Genomic DNA, 12528 nt, shown 5'->3' with positions numbered 1-12528 from the left:
CTAGAGTTCTTTGTAAATAGAGTATATCACCACCAACAAGCCTTGCTGACTTAATGCAGTGCTCCTTGTCTGTTACTCACTGGAACTCTACCTCACATGCTCACTCAGAGGGAGTTTACCTCATCAATAATGGCTACCTCATAAATTCAGTAATGGCTACCTCATATGCTTCATAATGGCTACCTTCAGTGGTGTAGTTAGTGGAGCGAAAACACATGTAAATACTGTTTACGCACCTTTTTTATTTTGCACAAGCGCTTACCTACTGATCTCTGAAAAACACATTGAGAATAAGTCGTTCAAACGAGATACTAAGTCGTCCAAACAAGTTATTTAGTCGTTTGAATGGCTTATTATCTGTTCAAACGACTTAATTATGACTCATTTTTATGCAGCGCCAGTTGTGCTTTTGAAACCACTAATTCCATCCATTGATATGATTATTCATTGACAGTTCTTTGATAGAGCTGCTTTTGAATGCCGGAGTATGTGTGGGCCAACAATATCAGACAGTTTTACCAATTTGACTGCCGATTTTGACACTTATCCACATTGCTCCAAATGTCAAATGCTGTCAGTGTTATTTGACCAAAGGTTTGCGCCTACTGCTCAGCATCATCCTTCCGAAGGTTGCATGTTCAATCCCAGTGGTAAACATTTTTTTTTTACCCTATCCAAAACCTTAACACTTAAAATGGTAACCTGGAGTTGCTACATACTTTTTTGACTTATAAAATAATATGTACACATTGATTATTAAAGAATATAACGTATAAATGCCTCACGAGCTTATCTTAACTGTCATACCACATCAGAACCCAACATATAATCTTGCTTTACTCAAATGTCTATAAACAAAGTAAATGTAAACAACATTTTTGCCTCAAAACATGGTTAAAACAACACTGAACAAAAAAATAAGTGCAGCATGCAACAATTTCAAATTTTTTACTGAGTTACACTTCATAAAAGGAAATCAGTCAATTTAAATAAATTCATGACTAGGAATACAGATACCTATCTGTTGGTCACAGATACCTTTTAAAAAAGGTAGGGGCATGGATCAGAAAACCAGTCAGTATCTGGTGTCCACAATTTGCCTCATGCAGCGCGACACATGTCCTTCGCATAGAGTTGATCAGGCTGTTGATTGTGACCTGTGGAATGTTGTCCCACTCCTCTTCAATGTTTCCTGGATATTGGTGGGAACTGGAACACGCTGTCATACACATCGATCCCGAGCATCCCAAACAGGCTCAATGGTTGACATATCTGGTGAGTATGAAGGCCATGGAAGAACTGGGAAATGTTCAGCTTCCAGGAATTGTGTACAGATCCTTGCGACATGGGGCTGTGAATTATCTTGCTCAAACATGAGGTGAAGGCGGTAGATGAATGGCATGACAAAGGGCTTCAAGATCTCGTCACGGCATCTCTGTGCATTCAACTTGTCATCGATAAAATGCAATTGTGTTCGTTGTCCGTAGCTTATGCCTGCCCATACCATAACCCCACCACCACGGGGCAGTCTGTTCACAACATTGACATCAGCAAATCGCTCACCCACACGACACTATACACACTGTCCAGTACACTGTCCAGTACAGTTGAAACCGGGATTCATCCGTGAAGAGCACACTTGTCCAGCGTGCCAGTGGCCATCAAAGGTGAGCATTTTCCGAACTGCATTCAGGTCAACACCCTTGTGACGGCGACGAGCACCCTGATGAGCTTCACTGAGACGGTTTCTGACAGTTTGTACAGAAATTCTGTGGTTGTGCAGACCCACAGTTTAATCAGCTGTCCGGGTGGCTGGTCTCAGACGATCCTGCAGGTGAAGAAGCCGGATGTAGAGGTCCTGGGCTGGGGTGGTTACACGTGGGCAGGGGTTGTGAGGTCGATTGGACATACTGCCAAATTCTCTAAAACAATGTTGGAGGTGGCTTATGGTACAGAAATGAACATTAAATTCTCTGACAACAGCTCTGGTGGACATTCCTGCAGTCAGCATGCCAATTGCACGTTCCCTCAATACTTGAGACATCTGTGCCAAAACTGCACATTTTAGAGTGGCCTTTTATTGTCCCTACCACCTATGTAATGATCATGCTGTTTAATCAGCTTCTTGATATGCCACACCTGTCAGGTAGATGGATAATCTCGGCAAAGGAGAGATGCTCACTAACAGATATATAAAAAAATGTGTGCACAACATTTGGGTATCGAACATTTCTGGGATTTTTTATTTCTGCTCATCAAACATGGGACAAACACTTTACATGTTGCATTTATATTTTTGTTCAGTATATAATGTTGATATGGATTGTCACTCCTTGCATCCATAGCACTTTGTTATTGTTTCAACTGCTGATTGCCCCTTTAAATTAAGCATCTGGAATTAATGAAGGAAGGTGCTGAGTAGGAGGAGCAACCAAGGGTGTCAAAAACACTTTGAAATGTTACGTATGGAGAAACATGGATACATGTCAGAATCTGAAGTCAAATTGGTAAAACCGTGAGATCATGTTGGCCCACACATGCTTTTGCATTCAAACGCAGCCCTATCAAAAACTGCCAATGAATAATTATATCAATGGATGGAATCAGTGAATGAATGGCTGCATCAACGGTCTGACAAACACAACTGGCACTGCATAACAAATGACACCTTATTAAAAAAATAATAATAATTAAGTCGTTTGAACGAGATAATAAGTAATTCAAATGAGATACCAAGTTCCAAGAGTCAAATTTTGTTATATATTTTTTGCCTTGGGCTTCAGGACTTCTGTATATGCGCAATACTAGTTAGGTAGATACATGTGCAATGCAATAGGAAAATGATGCTGCTATCATGAAGCATTATTGCTGTGAAGTCAAAATTGCCTGTTGTGGCTAGCCCCTTGATGTTTGACACATTAATTCATGTAGAAGGTGAGAATGTAAATGGACGATTGAACTCTTCAGGCTTTGTTAGATCACTGTATACATTTTAAAATGATGAGTTACTTATTACTTTGTACCTTTAAATATTTTTTTTAAGTTCTGTCATCTTCATTCAAATTAATGAAAACAGTATGGATGGTTATACTGCATTTGTTGTATAGTTATAATGTCCTGATTTGGTAAAGCAGGTGAATAGTATGTAATGTTGGGCGGCAGGTAGCCTAGTGGTTAGGGTGTTGGGCCAGCAACCGAAATATCACAGGTTTGAATATCTTAATCTACAAAGTGGAAAAATCTGATGTGTCCTTGAGCAAGGCACTTAACCCTCATTTTCTATAATACTATAACTGACCTTGTAAAACAAACATATTTTATGTTTTTGCTTTTAAGTTCTAACTAAAACTGTCAAGTAATTGGGATTTGGTTAAGCAGGTGAATAATATGACATTTGTTGTTAGTATTTGTTGTGAAGTTCTGAGCAGAATAATTGGCATGAGAGTGGCAATTCTCAAGTTATCAATTATGCCTGAACAAACTGCTTGGTTTTCTCTCACATTTTTTGCTCTCTTACTGAGAGTTAGTAAGTGTAGCACTGAGTAACTGTAGCACTGAGTAAGTAGCCAATCTACGCCACCTTTTTTCTTATAGAGGTGAGGTCCTCTGATAATTACCAAACACTATATCAACAATCTATAATAACACAGGTTCTTTACCAACATAGGTGGAGCATGGAAATAAAAAGTTTAGAATAAAGTTTCAAATAGAAACCCTTTTATTTGTTCTGCAGCAGCATAGTTTCAGTTCGTAGATTCAGTAGAATAGTATGGTCACACATAGCCTAATAATCATCAGAGAGCTCCACTTATAAATATAACAATCTTCGGCGCTGTCACTTGTACAGTCATTCTAGTACAATTATTATCTTGACAAGAGCATACAAACAAAATGCATTGTTGAGGGAGACGTGCCACAGGGAGAAGGAGAGTGGATCCTGGCTGAACAGCACATATTTACGACTAGGCAACCAGGCTGCCTCACTGGAATTTGGACTAAAGACACATTCACCGCTTTCGTCTTCCCCAGGCATGCCTATCTGTACACGTGTAAAAACAATCTGCTGGCACAGGGAAACACTGGCAAACACATGTTTAGAAATCCCAGGCTAAAGCTTTGTCTATGACATTTTGAATATGTTACATTGAATAATCTAAGACTCAAGGTTTGTCTGATGTATTCGCTTACCAGCCCACTCACAACTAAATAGGCTTCCTATGATTTTCTACAGAATATCTCCATATTTGTAGTATTTTGGACTGGCATTTAGCACTTATTAAATATTTAAGTTTTAAAATTGCTATAACTTAAAGGGGTAACTTATCTAATAATTATGGTTATGCAATGTAGTAGAGCTCTGATATGTTGTCTCTGGTCTCTCTTACAGCTTCATTCCAACTCAGACAAAGGGGATGGCTCCGTAAGGTACATTCTGAGTGGGGAAGGTGCTGGGAGTATATTCATCATCAACGAGGTGACAGGAGATATTCATGCAACTGAGAGCCTGGACCGGGAAAGGAAAGCACACTACGTCCTCCATGCACAAGCCTTCGACCGCAACACCGAAAAGCCCCTGGAACCAAAGTCGGAATTCATCATCAAAGTCCAGGACATCAATGACAATGCCCCAAAATTTCCAGATGGTCCCTTTGTAGCTGCTGTGCCTGAGATGTCTCAAGTGGGTAAGGACAGCCCTGTAATTTGCTACCTGCTTCCAATAAGTTTACTTGACTTTGCAGTATGCAAATACTAGATAAAAGACGTGGTGGCCATTTTGGCTTTGTTGGAGTGTGTCCTTTATCTAGGAATGCATTTTACCCATAACATATCTTACATTCACATTCTTATTTACAGCATGTTAATATTTAAATCATTGGAATCTTAAGAAATAGATTGCGAATCGAAAACACCTGGCACAAGACCTCAGTGTTTAATACATTCTAAAAGCTTTAACCCGACTATTAAAACCACTCTGACCCTGTTCCACTGCTAAATTCATTGTTAAAAGCCCATACATAGTTGTATACTGTACACGTACAACAACAGGATGATAAAAACATGCAACATGTTCCATGTTCTCAGTTGTTTCCTATCTTTTCGTGTGGCAGTGGAGTCTTTCTTTCTTTCTTTCTTTCTTTCTTTCTTTTTTTCTTTCTTTCTTTCTTTCTTTCTTTCTTTCTTTCAGTTCTCTTTTAGTTAATTCTCTTTCTTTTAGTTCTTTCTCTTTCTTTTAGTTCTCTTTTAGTTCTCTTTCTTTTAGTTCTCTCTCTCCTTCTCCCCCTCCCCGGGTGAGGAAAGGAAGGTCTTTATGAAGCACTCAATAGTGCTCTCCGTCAACCCTCCCTCAAGACTCTGCAAGCTTCTCCACTTTCAGTGCAATGGATTTCTCTCTGCCTGGCAGCCAAATGGCTCTAAAATGTTTTGCTGAAACATATCAGACTTGGGTGCAAAAAGTGTTGTGTTTTGCCCAGATTGGTGGCAAGCGTCTATCATCTTTTAGACTCTTCGTCAGATTTTTCAAAGTTGGTGATGATTGGTCTATCAATGCAACTTTTAGTGTTCTTTGAGCCGCTATCCTCCTTTCTGTCCACATTCACCCATTTTGGTGTTATCTTTTTGAGCTTCTTAGGTGCTTTTGAAAAATGACAAAGTGGTGGCCTGGGGTGGTCTAGCGAATAGGGCCAGGGCCTTCAGTGGACTTGAACAGCTTTGCCAATTCAGTCAGTGTACTGTATAGACCTGCACTGTAAACCCAATGTGATGTCATGACTCAAAACTTTTGAGGAAACCTGTTGCACGTAATATATCTGAGTACAGTTACTTATAGTGATTTGTAGTCATTACTCAAACCAATAGAGTCACTGTGACCATAAATGGGGTCCAGATTTGAGTTGTATCAGCTTGAAAATGTTGACTCACTAAGCCATGCCTCTAAAATAAATTGCCTGTGTGAATTCCCTTTTTGAGTGAATTGTAGTTATCACCCATGACTGTGTTTGTTAGTGACAGAGACATAGTTATTGACTTTGTTCATATTCAGTCCTGTGGCCTTCACCAAGTAAGTTCCTAAGCAAATCTTATCATCATAATTATATAATACATTACATATCTCAGAAGGCTCTATTTTGAGACCTTGCTTTACCCTAATGCCGGGGCCTGAAACTTATGGTTTACAGGCCACATCGGGCCTGCAAGTAGGGTTGCAACATTCCTGGTTGAAGAATTTCCAGGAATCATTCAACTTGGATATCTGGAAAACCTGGGAAATGTTCCAGAATTCTGCAACCCTAGCTGCAAGTAGTGACGTTACGTTTGATGCTGAAGCTCTGAGACATGCATTGAAATCACTAAGCAGTGTACTTCAAAGCAGTGTATCAATGCCGGGATCAGAAGCCCGTGATAAATGAAGTCCGAATCTTATATTTGTTGAACAACCACCTGATTGGTTTGGTATTGGTTTGGTAGAAGACTAAGGCTACGCTGCACACAATAATTTCGCTGCTCTAAAGTATTTTGACCATCAGGTGCCACTAGTGTACACTGTGTTAATCAAAGCCTATTTTTGACACAATATGCTGGAAAACCTCAGTGCTTCAGGAAGCTTGGTTTCCCCATCACTACCTTCACATATTTGTAAGTACGGTGACCAGTAGAGGTCGGTGTTTGAAACAGCTTGGAATCTAAAAAAGCACCGGAGCCACGGCAAAATCAGTGGGATCTCACATTTTGCAACACACGGTTTGAAAAAGCATGTGATCAAACGAAGCGTTGGACATCATTAATGAAGTACTTCTGATAAAGAGATACATGCATCGGCACACTGCTTCGAAGTACATTGCTTAGTGATTTCGATGGCATTACCTACAATCATTACCTACAAGATTTTTGTAAAAAAAAATTATCGTAACTTTCAAAACAATTGTTGATGTGACGTCTCATATAGATTTGAGTCAGTACCACATAAACATTTAAAGTAATAATTACTTTTAATTGACTTACTAGAAGTATTTGAGTTAAAAAAATAAATAATGAATTACAGTGTGGATCTGTCCAAAATATATTGACCGCTGTAAACCCAATGAGGCCTGTAGAGGCCTTTTCCATAAACAGTCAATATGACGGTCACGCCCTGTTCTGTTTCACTTGTCCTCGTTATTGTCTCCACCCCCTCCAGGTGTCGCTTATTTTCCCCAGTGTATTTATCCCTGTGTTTCCTGTCTCTCTGTATCTTTTCCTTGTCAACCAGCGGTTTTCCCATTCGCCTGCTTTTTGCTATTCTCCTTTTTCTAGTCCCGGTTTCTGGACTCAGTACCCGCCTGCCTGACCATTCTACCTGCCTTGACCATGTCTTGACCTGTCTGCCACTCTGTACCTCCTGGACTCTGATCTGGTTTTGACCTTTTGCCTGTCCACGACCATTCTCTTGCCTACTCCTTTTGGATTAATAAAGACTCCAATCATCTGCATCTGGGTCTTTCCTTGTGTCATGATAATGACCCTTGATGTATTTATGCATTTTTATGAGCAGACACGCATGACTTAGCGCTGTGTTGCTAAACATCTTTCTACAAACCCCATGCATCTATGTTTGTAATCCTCTATGAGGCCCTGTTACATAAATGCTTTGTAATCTCAATGTAAATGTATGATAAAAGCTGACAGGAATGTTTGATGTAGTGACTGTAGGATTTGGCAGATCACAAGCCAAATATTGGCTGAATGTGTTGGTGGCTCATTACATATAGCTATGTTAATTTCATTGGCTACTGGTTTAAGAGCTTCCATGTTGCATCTAATGTGTTGCTTAGACATTTTATGATTTGACTCATTTGGGGAAAATCCACAGGTTTCAAAAGTTTCCCTGTTTCCTGGAAAAACGTTGCCAACCAGCCAGGTAGCTAGTCCCTACAACATGTAGAATCAATCAACATTGATGACCCATTGGGAAGAATCAAGGACTGCGATGGGTAAAATAATTACCCTTTTTCTCTCCCTCCCGCTCCCCCCTTTTGCTTGTGGCCATTAAAACTAATCCTCTTCGGCCTGCTGGCGTCTGTGGCATCAAATCGGCTGTAACAATCAACTGTCCTCACACTTCACAGCTCTAATTCTCCTGAGTTTGTCAATACCTGCTCTCTCCTCGCCCAGGAACGGGCTGTCTGGGTGTGTGGTGGCTAATTGCTGGTGGTGTTCCTTTTTGCTGTCTAAATTGATTAGGTGGGCATGTGCAAGGGTACTCCAACATTACCATTTCACTTCTTAGAATTGAACTGCAAAAAAAATATTTGGAGGCTTAGATGAAAGGGGTATCAATTTTCTACTCATCTACTCAACTCTGATCTCTGGCAGACACTCCTGCTTGAACATTTTTAAATGGACATGAGGTGTGCATTTATACATTTTTCTTTCTCTCTCTTTTGTATACATCTACCCTCAGCTGGCTAGGATCTTGTTGTTTAATTGGTGTAAAATACAAGTTAAAAGATTAAGGGTGTTTTCATCTGGTAAATGTGGAATGGTGACAATCATTTTGAGTAACTAAAAGTATATTTGTTCTGTTCTAGAACGTTTAGATATTAAAAGGAATTCAAGGCCCCAATATAAAAGATGGAACACACATTTCAATCCTCTACCCCTTCCTCAATCTAAACCCTTGGCAAGTGAGAAATGGGTATCCCAATAGGTGCTGTCACCTGTCATAAAATACAGATCAATGCTACCCCATGGGAGCTGGCAAGAAGAAAGTAATTTTGTCTACTATGAAGTGATTTTACATTTCTTCAATCCATATTACATGAAAACTCATTTTACAAGATGCTGTTTAATAGGGGGATTTACATTTCAGTTTCTACCTGTCTGTTGCACTACAATTACCCTTTCTGTCTTCTGAGACAATCATCAGTCTAAAAGCTTCAGGAAATATCGCCTTAGCACTTACTGCTTTTGTTAAACTTTTCATAAAACACTGTGCTCATTCGATAAACTACCCCATGAACTGGAATTGTTTTCAAACAGAAACAAAATATGTGGTAGTAATGCTAAATTGGCTGAAGGTGGATAGTCTCTCTTTTTGCTGTGACTTTCACAGAATTTAAAAAAATGTAAATACCCAGGTCTGTTGTAATCCTATTTCAGATGGTCATCTTGAGCTCTCAAAACTGCATTAAATGGTTTGTGGTCCTTGCAATAATTAAACAGCAGACAGTGTAGATAGATGGATTGAAACCAATGGGATGTAATGAAATTGAGCAGGGACAAGCCATAGGTAATGCTGCATTCGTAATCAAGTAGGAGGTGGGAATTTACTAGTTGTGAAGTTGTAAATACCAGTTGGATGCATTCACGTGCTTTGAACTCATTGAGAAACACTGATTGGTTAATGGTCATCATGCTGCGTAAACCATAAACTAAAAGTACAGCTATCAAGCTTGTACACAAATTATAGTGTTAAAAAATATATATTAATAGATCGCTTTTTATAAATCATGTTTTGTTGCATTTAAATGCCAAAAATGCTGTTGTTGAGCATGTGAGAGAAGTGGGAGCTCAGGATGATGAACGAGATCCCACTAGTAATTACATTTATATTTTTGTCATTTAGCAGACACTCTTATCCAGAGCGACTTACAGTAGTGAATGCATACATTTCATACTTTTTTTTCTCTTTTTTGTCCGTACTGGTCCCCCGTGGGAATCAAACCCACAACCCTGGCGTTGCAAACACCATGCTCTACCAACTGAGCCACACGGGACTACAATTACCATTTGGAGGGCCGTTAAATATTTCCCAGTTGTATGTAATCTCTTCCCACTTGGTTATGAATGCAGCATCACAATAAGATGAGGTATGTGACATGGGTTCTAAAAAGGTCTCGAACAGTCATTCTGATTCCCATGTAAAATAACCTTTTGAAACATCACCAACAATATTTTTCCAGCTAAAAATGCTCAGCATTTTTGAAAAATGTACTTTTTCTAACTATTAGAAAGTTAAAAAAAAACAGCCTGAGTGGGCAGGGAGCTCACCTAGATGGACAGTTATTAGAAAACACCCATGTCAAGTAACATGGACACAGTGATCAGTGTTGAGGTGAGATCATCTCAAGCTAATTTGCTGATACGCAAAGCAACTCATACAACATTGAACATTGCATGCAACATCCAATCCTGTCACACATCACATTATGGTTTCACAAATGATTTATGAATTGTCAGCACTGTTTTATCGAGCTAGCTAGTTCATCTTGGACTATTAGAGTTGAAACTAGACAGGGTGAAGTATGGGTACACTTCATATATGCTATATCATGACTATCAATGATATCAAAACATTTTGTATGAAACCTATTCTTTGGTGGGGTTTTTCTGCAGTTGTCTTCCAACATTCTTGCATGAATATTCTGTTTGCCATGTCTCATGATGTAATGACATGACAACGGCGTCAGAGTTTTGGGCAACCCTTCCCCAGCTTTTGTACCATGCTGGCTGAATACCTAGCTAGCCAGTGACTTGCTAACACCAGACACAGATGAAAGCAGAAACCTATAAGTATCTTTGCCTTAGATTAATAGGGGAAACCTATAATTATACTGAACAAAAATATAAATCAATTTAAATGAATGTATTAGGCCCTAATCTTTGGATTTCACAAATGGGCAGGGGCGCAGCCACGCTCTGGGAGCCAGGACCAGCCAATCAGAATATGTTTTTCCCCACAAAAGGGCTTTATTACAGCCTATTTTAATCAGCTGTCCGGGTGGCTTGTCTCAGACAATTTTGCAGGTAAAAAAGCTGTTGAGGCAAGTTGGACGTACTGCCAAATTCTCTACAATGACATTGGAGGCAGCTTATGGTAGAGAAATTAACCTTTAATTCTCTGGCAACAGCTCTGATGGACATTCTTGCAGTCAGCTTGCCAATTGCACACTCCCTCAACTTGAGACACCTGTGGCATTGTGTTGTGTGACAAAACTGCACATTTTAGAGTGGCTTTTTATTGTGCAATGATCATGCTGTTCAATCACCTTCTTGATATGCCACACCTGTCAGGTGGATGGATTATCTTGACAAAGGAGAAATGCTCACTAATAGGGATGTAAACAAATTTCTGTTCAACATTTTAGAGAAATAAGCTTTTTATGCATATGGAACATTTCTGGGATCTTTTACTTAAGCTAGTGAAACATGGGACCAACAATTTACATGTCGCATTTATATTTTTGTTCAGTATATATTTGCTGACACGCTGTAGTCAAATAGCTACCGAGCTATGTAAACTACACCGATATACGGAGACTCCTGCAATGTTGGTTACAAGGCAGTACTTATTTAAATTAGCAAAGAGAATAAAATGAAACGTCACAAAATGCCCTTAATAATCCCACCTCCTGAATCAAAGTATTTGACATGGGGGAGGGGACTTGTAACTATATGATAAACTTTATAAATATAGAAGAAATAGTCATATTTCAGACGCTGGTTTTATCCAAATATCATAAAAACACATGATTTTGACTGTACGGGACCTTTTTTAAGAGGAGAAAATTATCCACCATCTAAGCAAAGCCAAAAATCATGGATCACAAAAACTATATAATCCTTCTGTTGGGTAAGTAGTAGTAGACTATCTTTACTGGAAACATATTTTACTTAACAGCTTGAGACTTCTGAATGTGAATAACCAATTGGACATTTCAAACGATGATAGTATCATACAGTACCAGTCAAAAGTTTGCAACCCCTACTCATTCAAGGGTTTTTCTTTATTTTACTATTTTCTACATTGTAAAATGATAGTGAAGACATCAAAACAATGTATGAAAGGACACATTTGGAATCATGTAGTAACCAAAAAGTGTTAAACAAATCTATCTATCTATATATAGAGATAGATAGATAGATAGATATATATATAGATATATATAGAGAGAGAGAGATATATCTATATATCTATATCTATATATATATATAGAGATAGATCTATAGATATCTATCTATAAATATATATATAGAGAGAGAGATAGAGAGATAGAGATATATATAGAGATATATATATATATATATATAGAGAGAGAGAGAGAGAGCGAGAGAGAGAGAGAGAGAGAGAGAAATATATATATATATATAGAGAGAGAGAGAAATAGAGAGAGAGAGAGAGATAGAGAGATAGATAGATCTATAAATATATATAGATAGAGATAGAGAGAGAGATATAGATATCTATCTATCAATATACACTGCTCAAAAAAATAAAGGGAACACTTAAACAACACAATGTAACTCCAAGTCAATCACACTTCTGTGAAATCAAACTGTCCACTTAGGAAGCAACACTGATTGACAATACATTTCACATGCTGTTGTGCAAATGGAATAGACAACAGGTGGAAATTATAGGCAATTAGCAAGACACCCCCAATAAAGGAGTGGTTCTGCAGGTGGGGACCACAGACCACTTCTCAGTTCCTATGCTTCCTGGCTGATGTTTTGGTCACTTTTGAATGCTGGCGATGCTTTCACTCTAGTGGT

At 38.8% G+C, this 12528-nt stretch overlaps 1 protein-coding gene across 1 annotated transcript in view; it reads left to right on the top strand.

Moving 5' to 3' along the window:
- The window catches only part of LOC106578564 (cadherin-18), a 227641-nt gene that overhangs the window by 79463 nt on the left and 135650 nt on the right, over positions 1-12528 (top strand). Inside the window, exon 3 of the mRNA XM_014157549.2 lies at positions 4388-4682. Coding sequence (XP_014013024.1) covers positions 4388-4682 — 295 coding nt within the window. The remainder of the gene's footprint in view (positions 1-4387; positions 4683-12528) is intronic.

Source organism: Salmo salar, chromosome ssa19 (genome assembly GCF_905237065.1).
Source record: "Salmo salar chromosome ssa19, Ssal_v3.1, whole genome shotgun sequence".
Taxonomy (NCBI): domain Eukaryota; kingdom Metazoa; phylum Chordata; class Actinopteri; order Salmoniformes; family Salmonidae; genus Salmo; species Salmo salar.
This window is presented reverse-complemented; position numbering and strand designations above follow the sequence as displayed.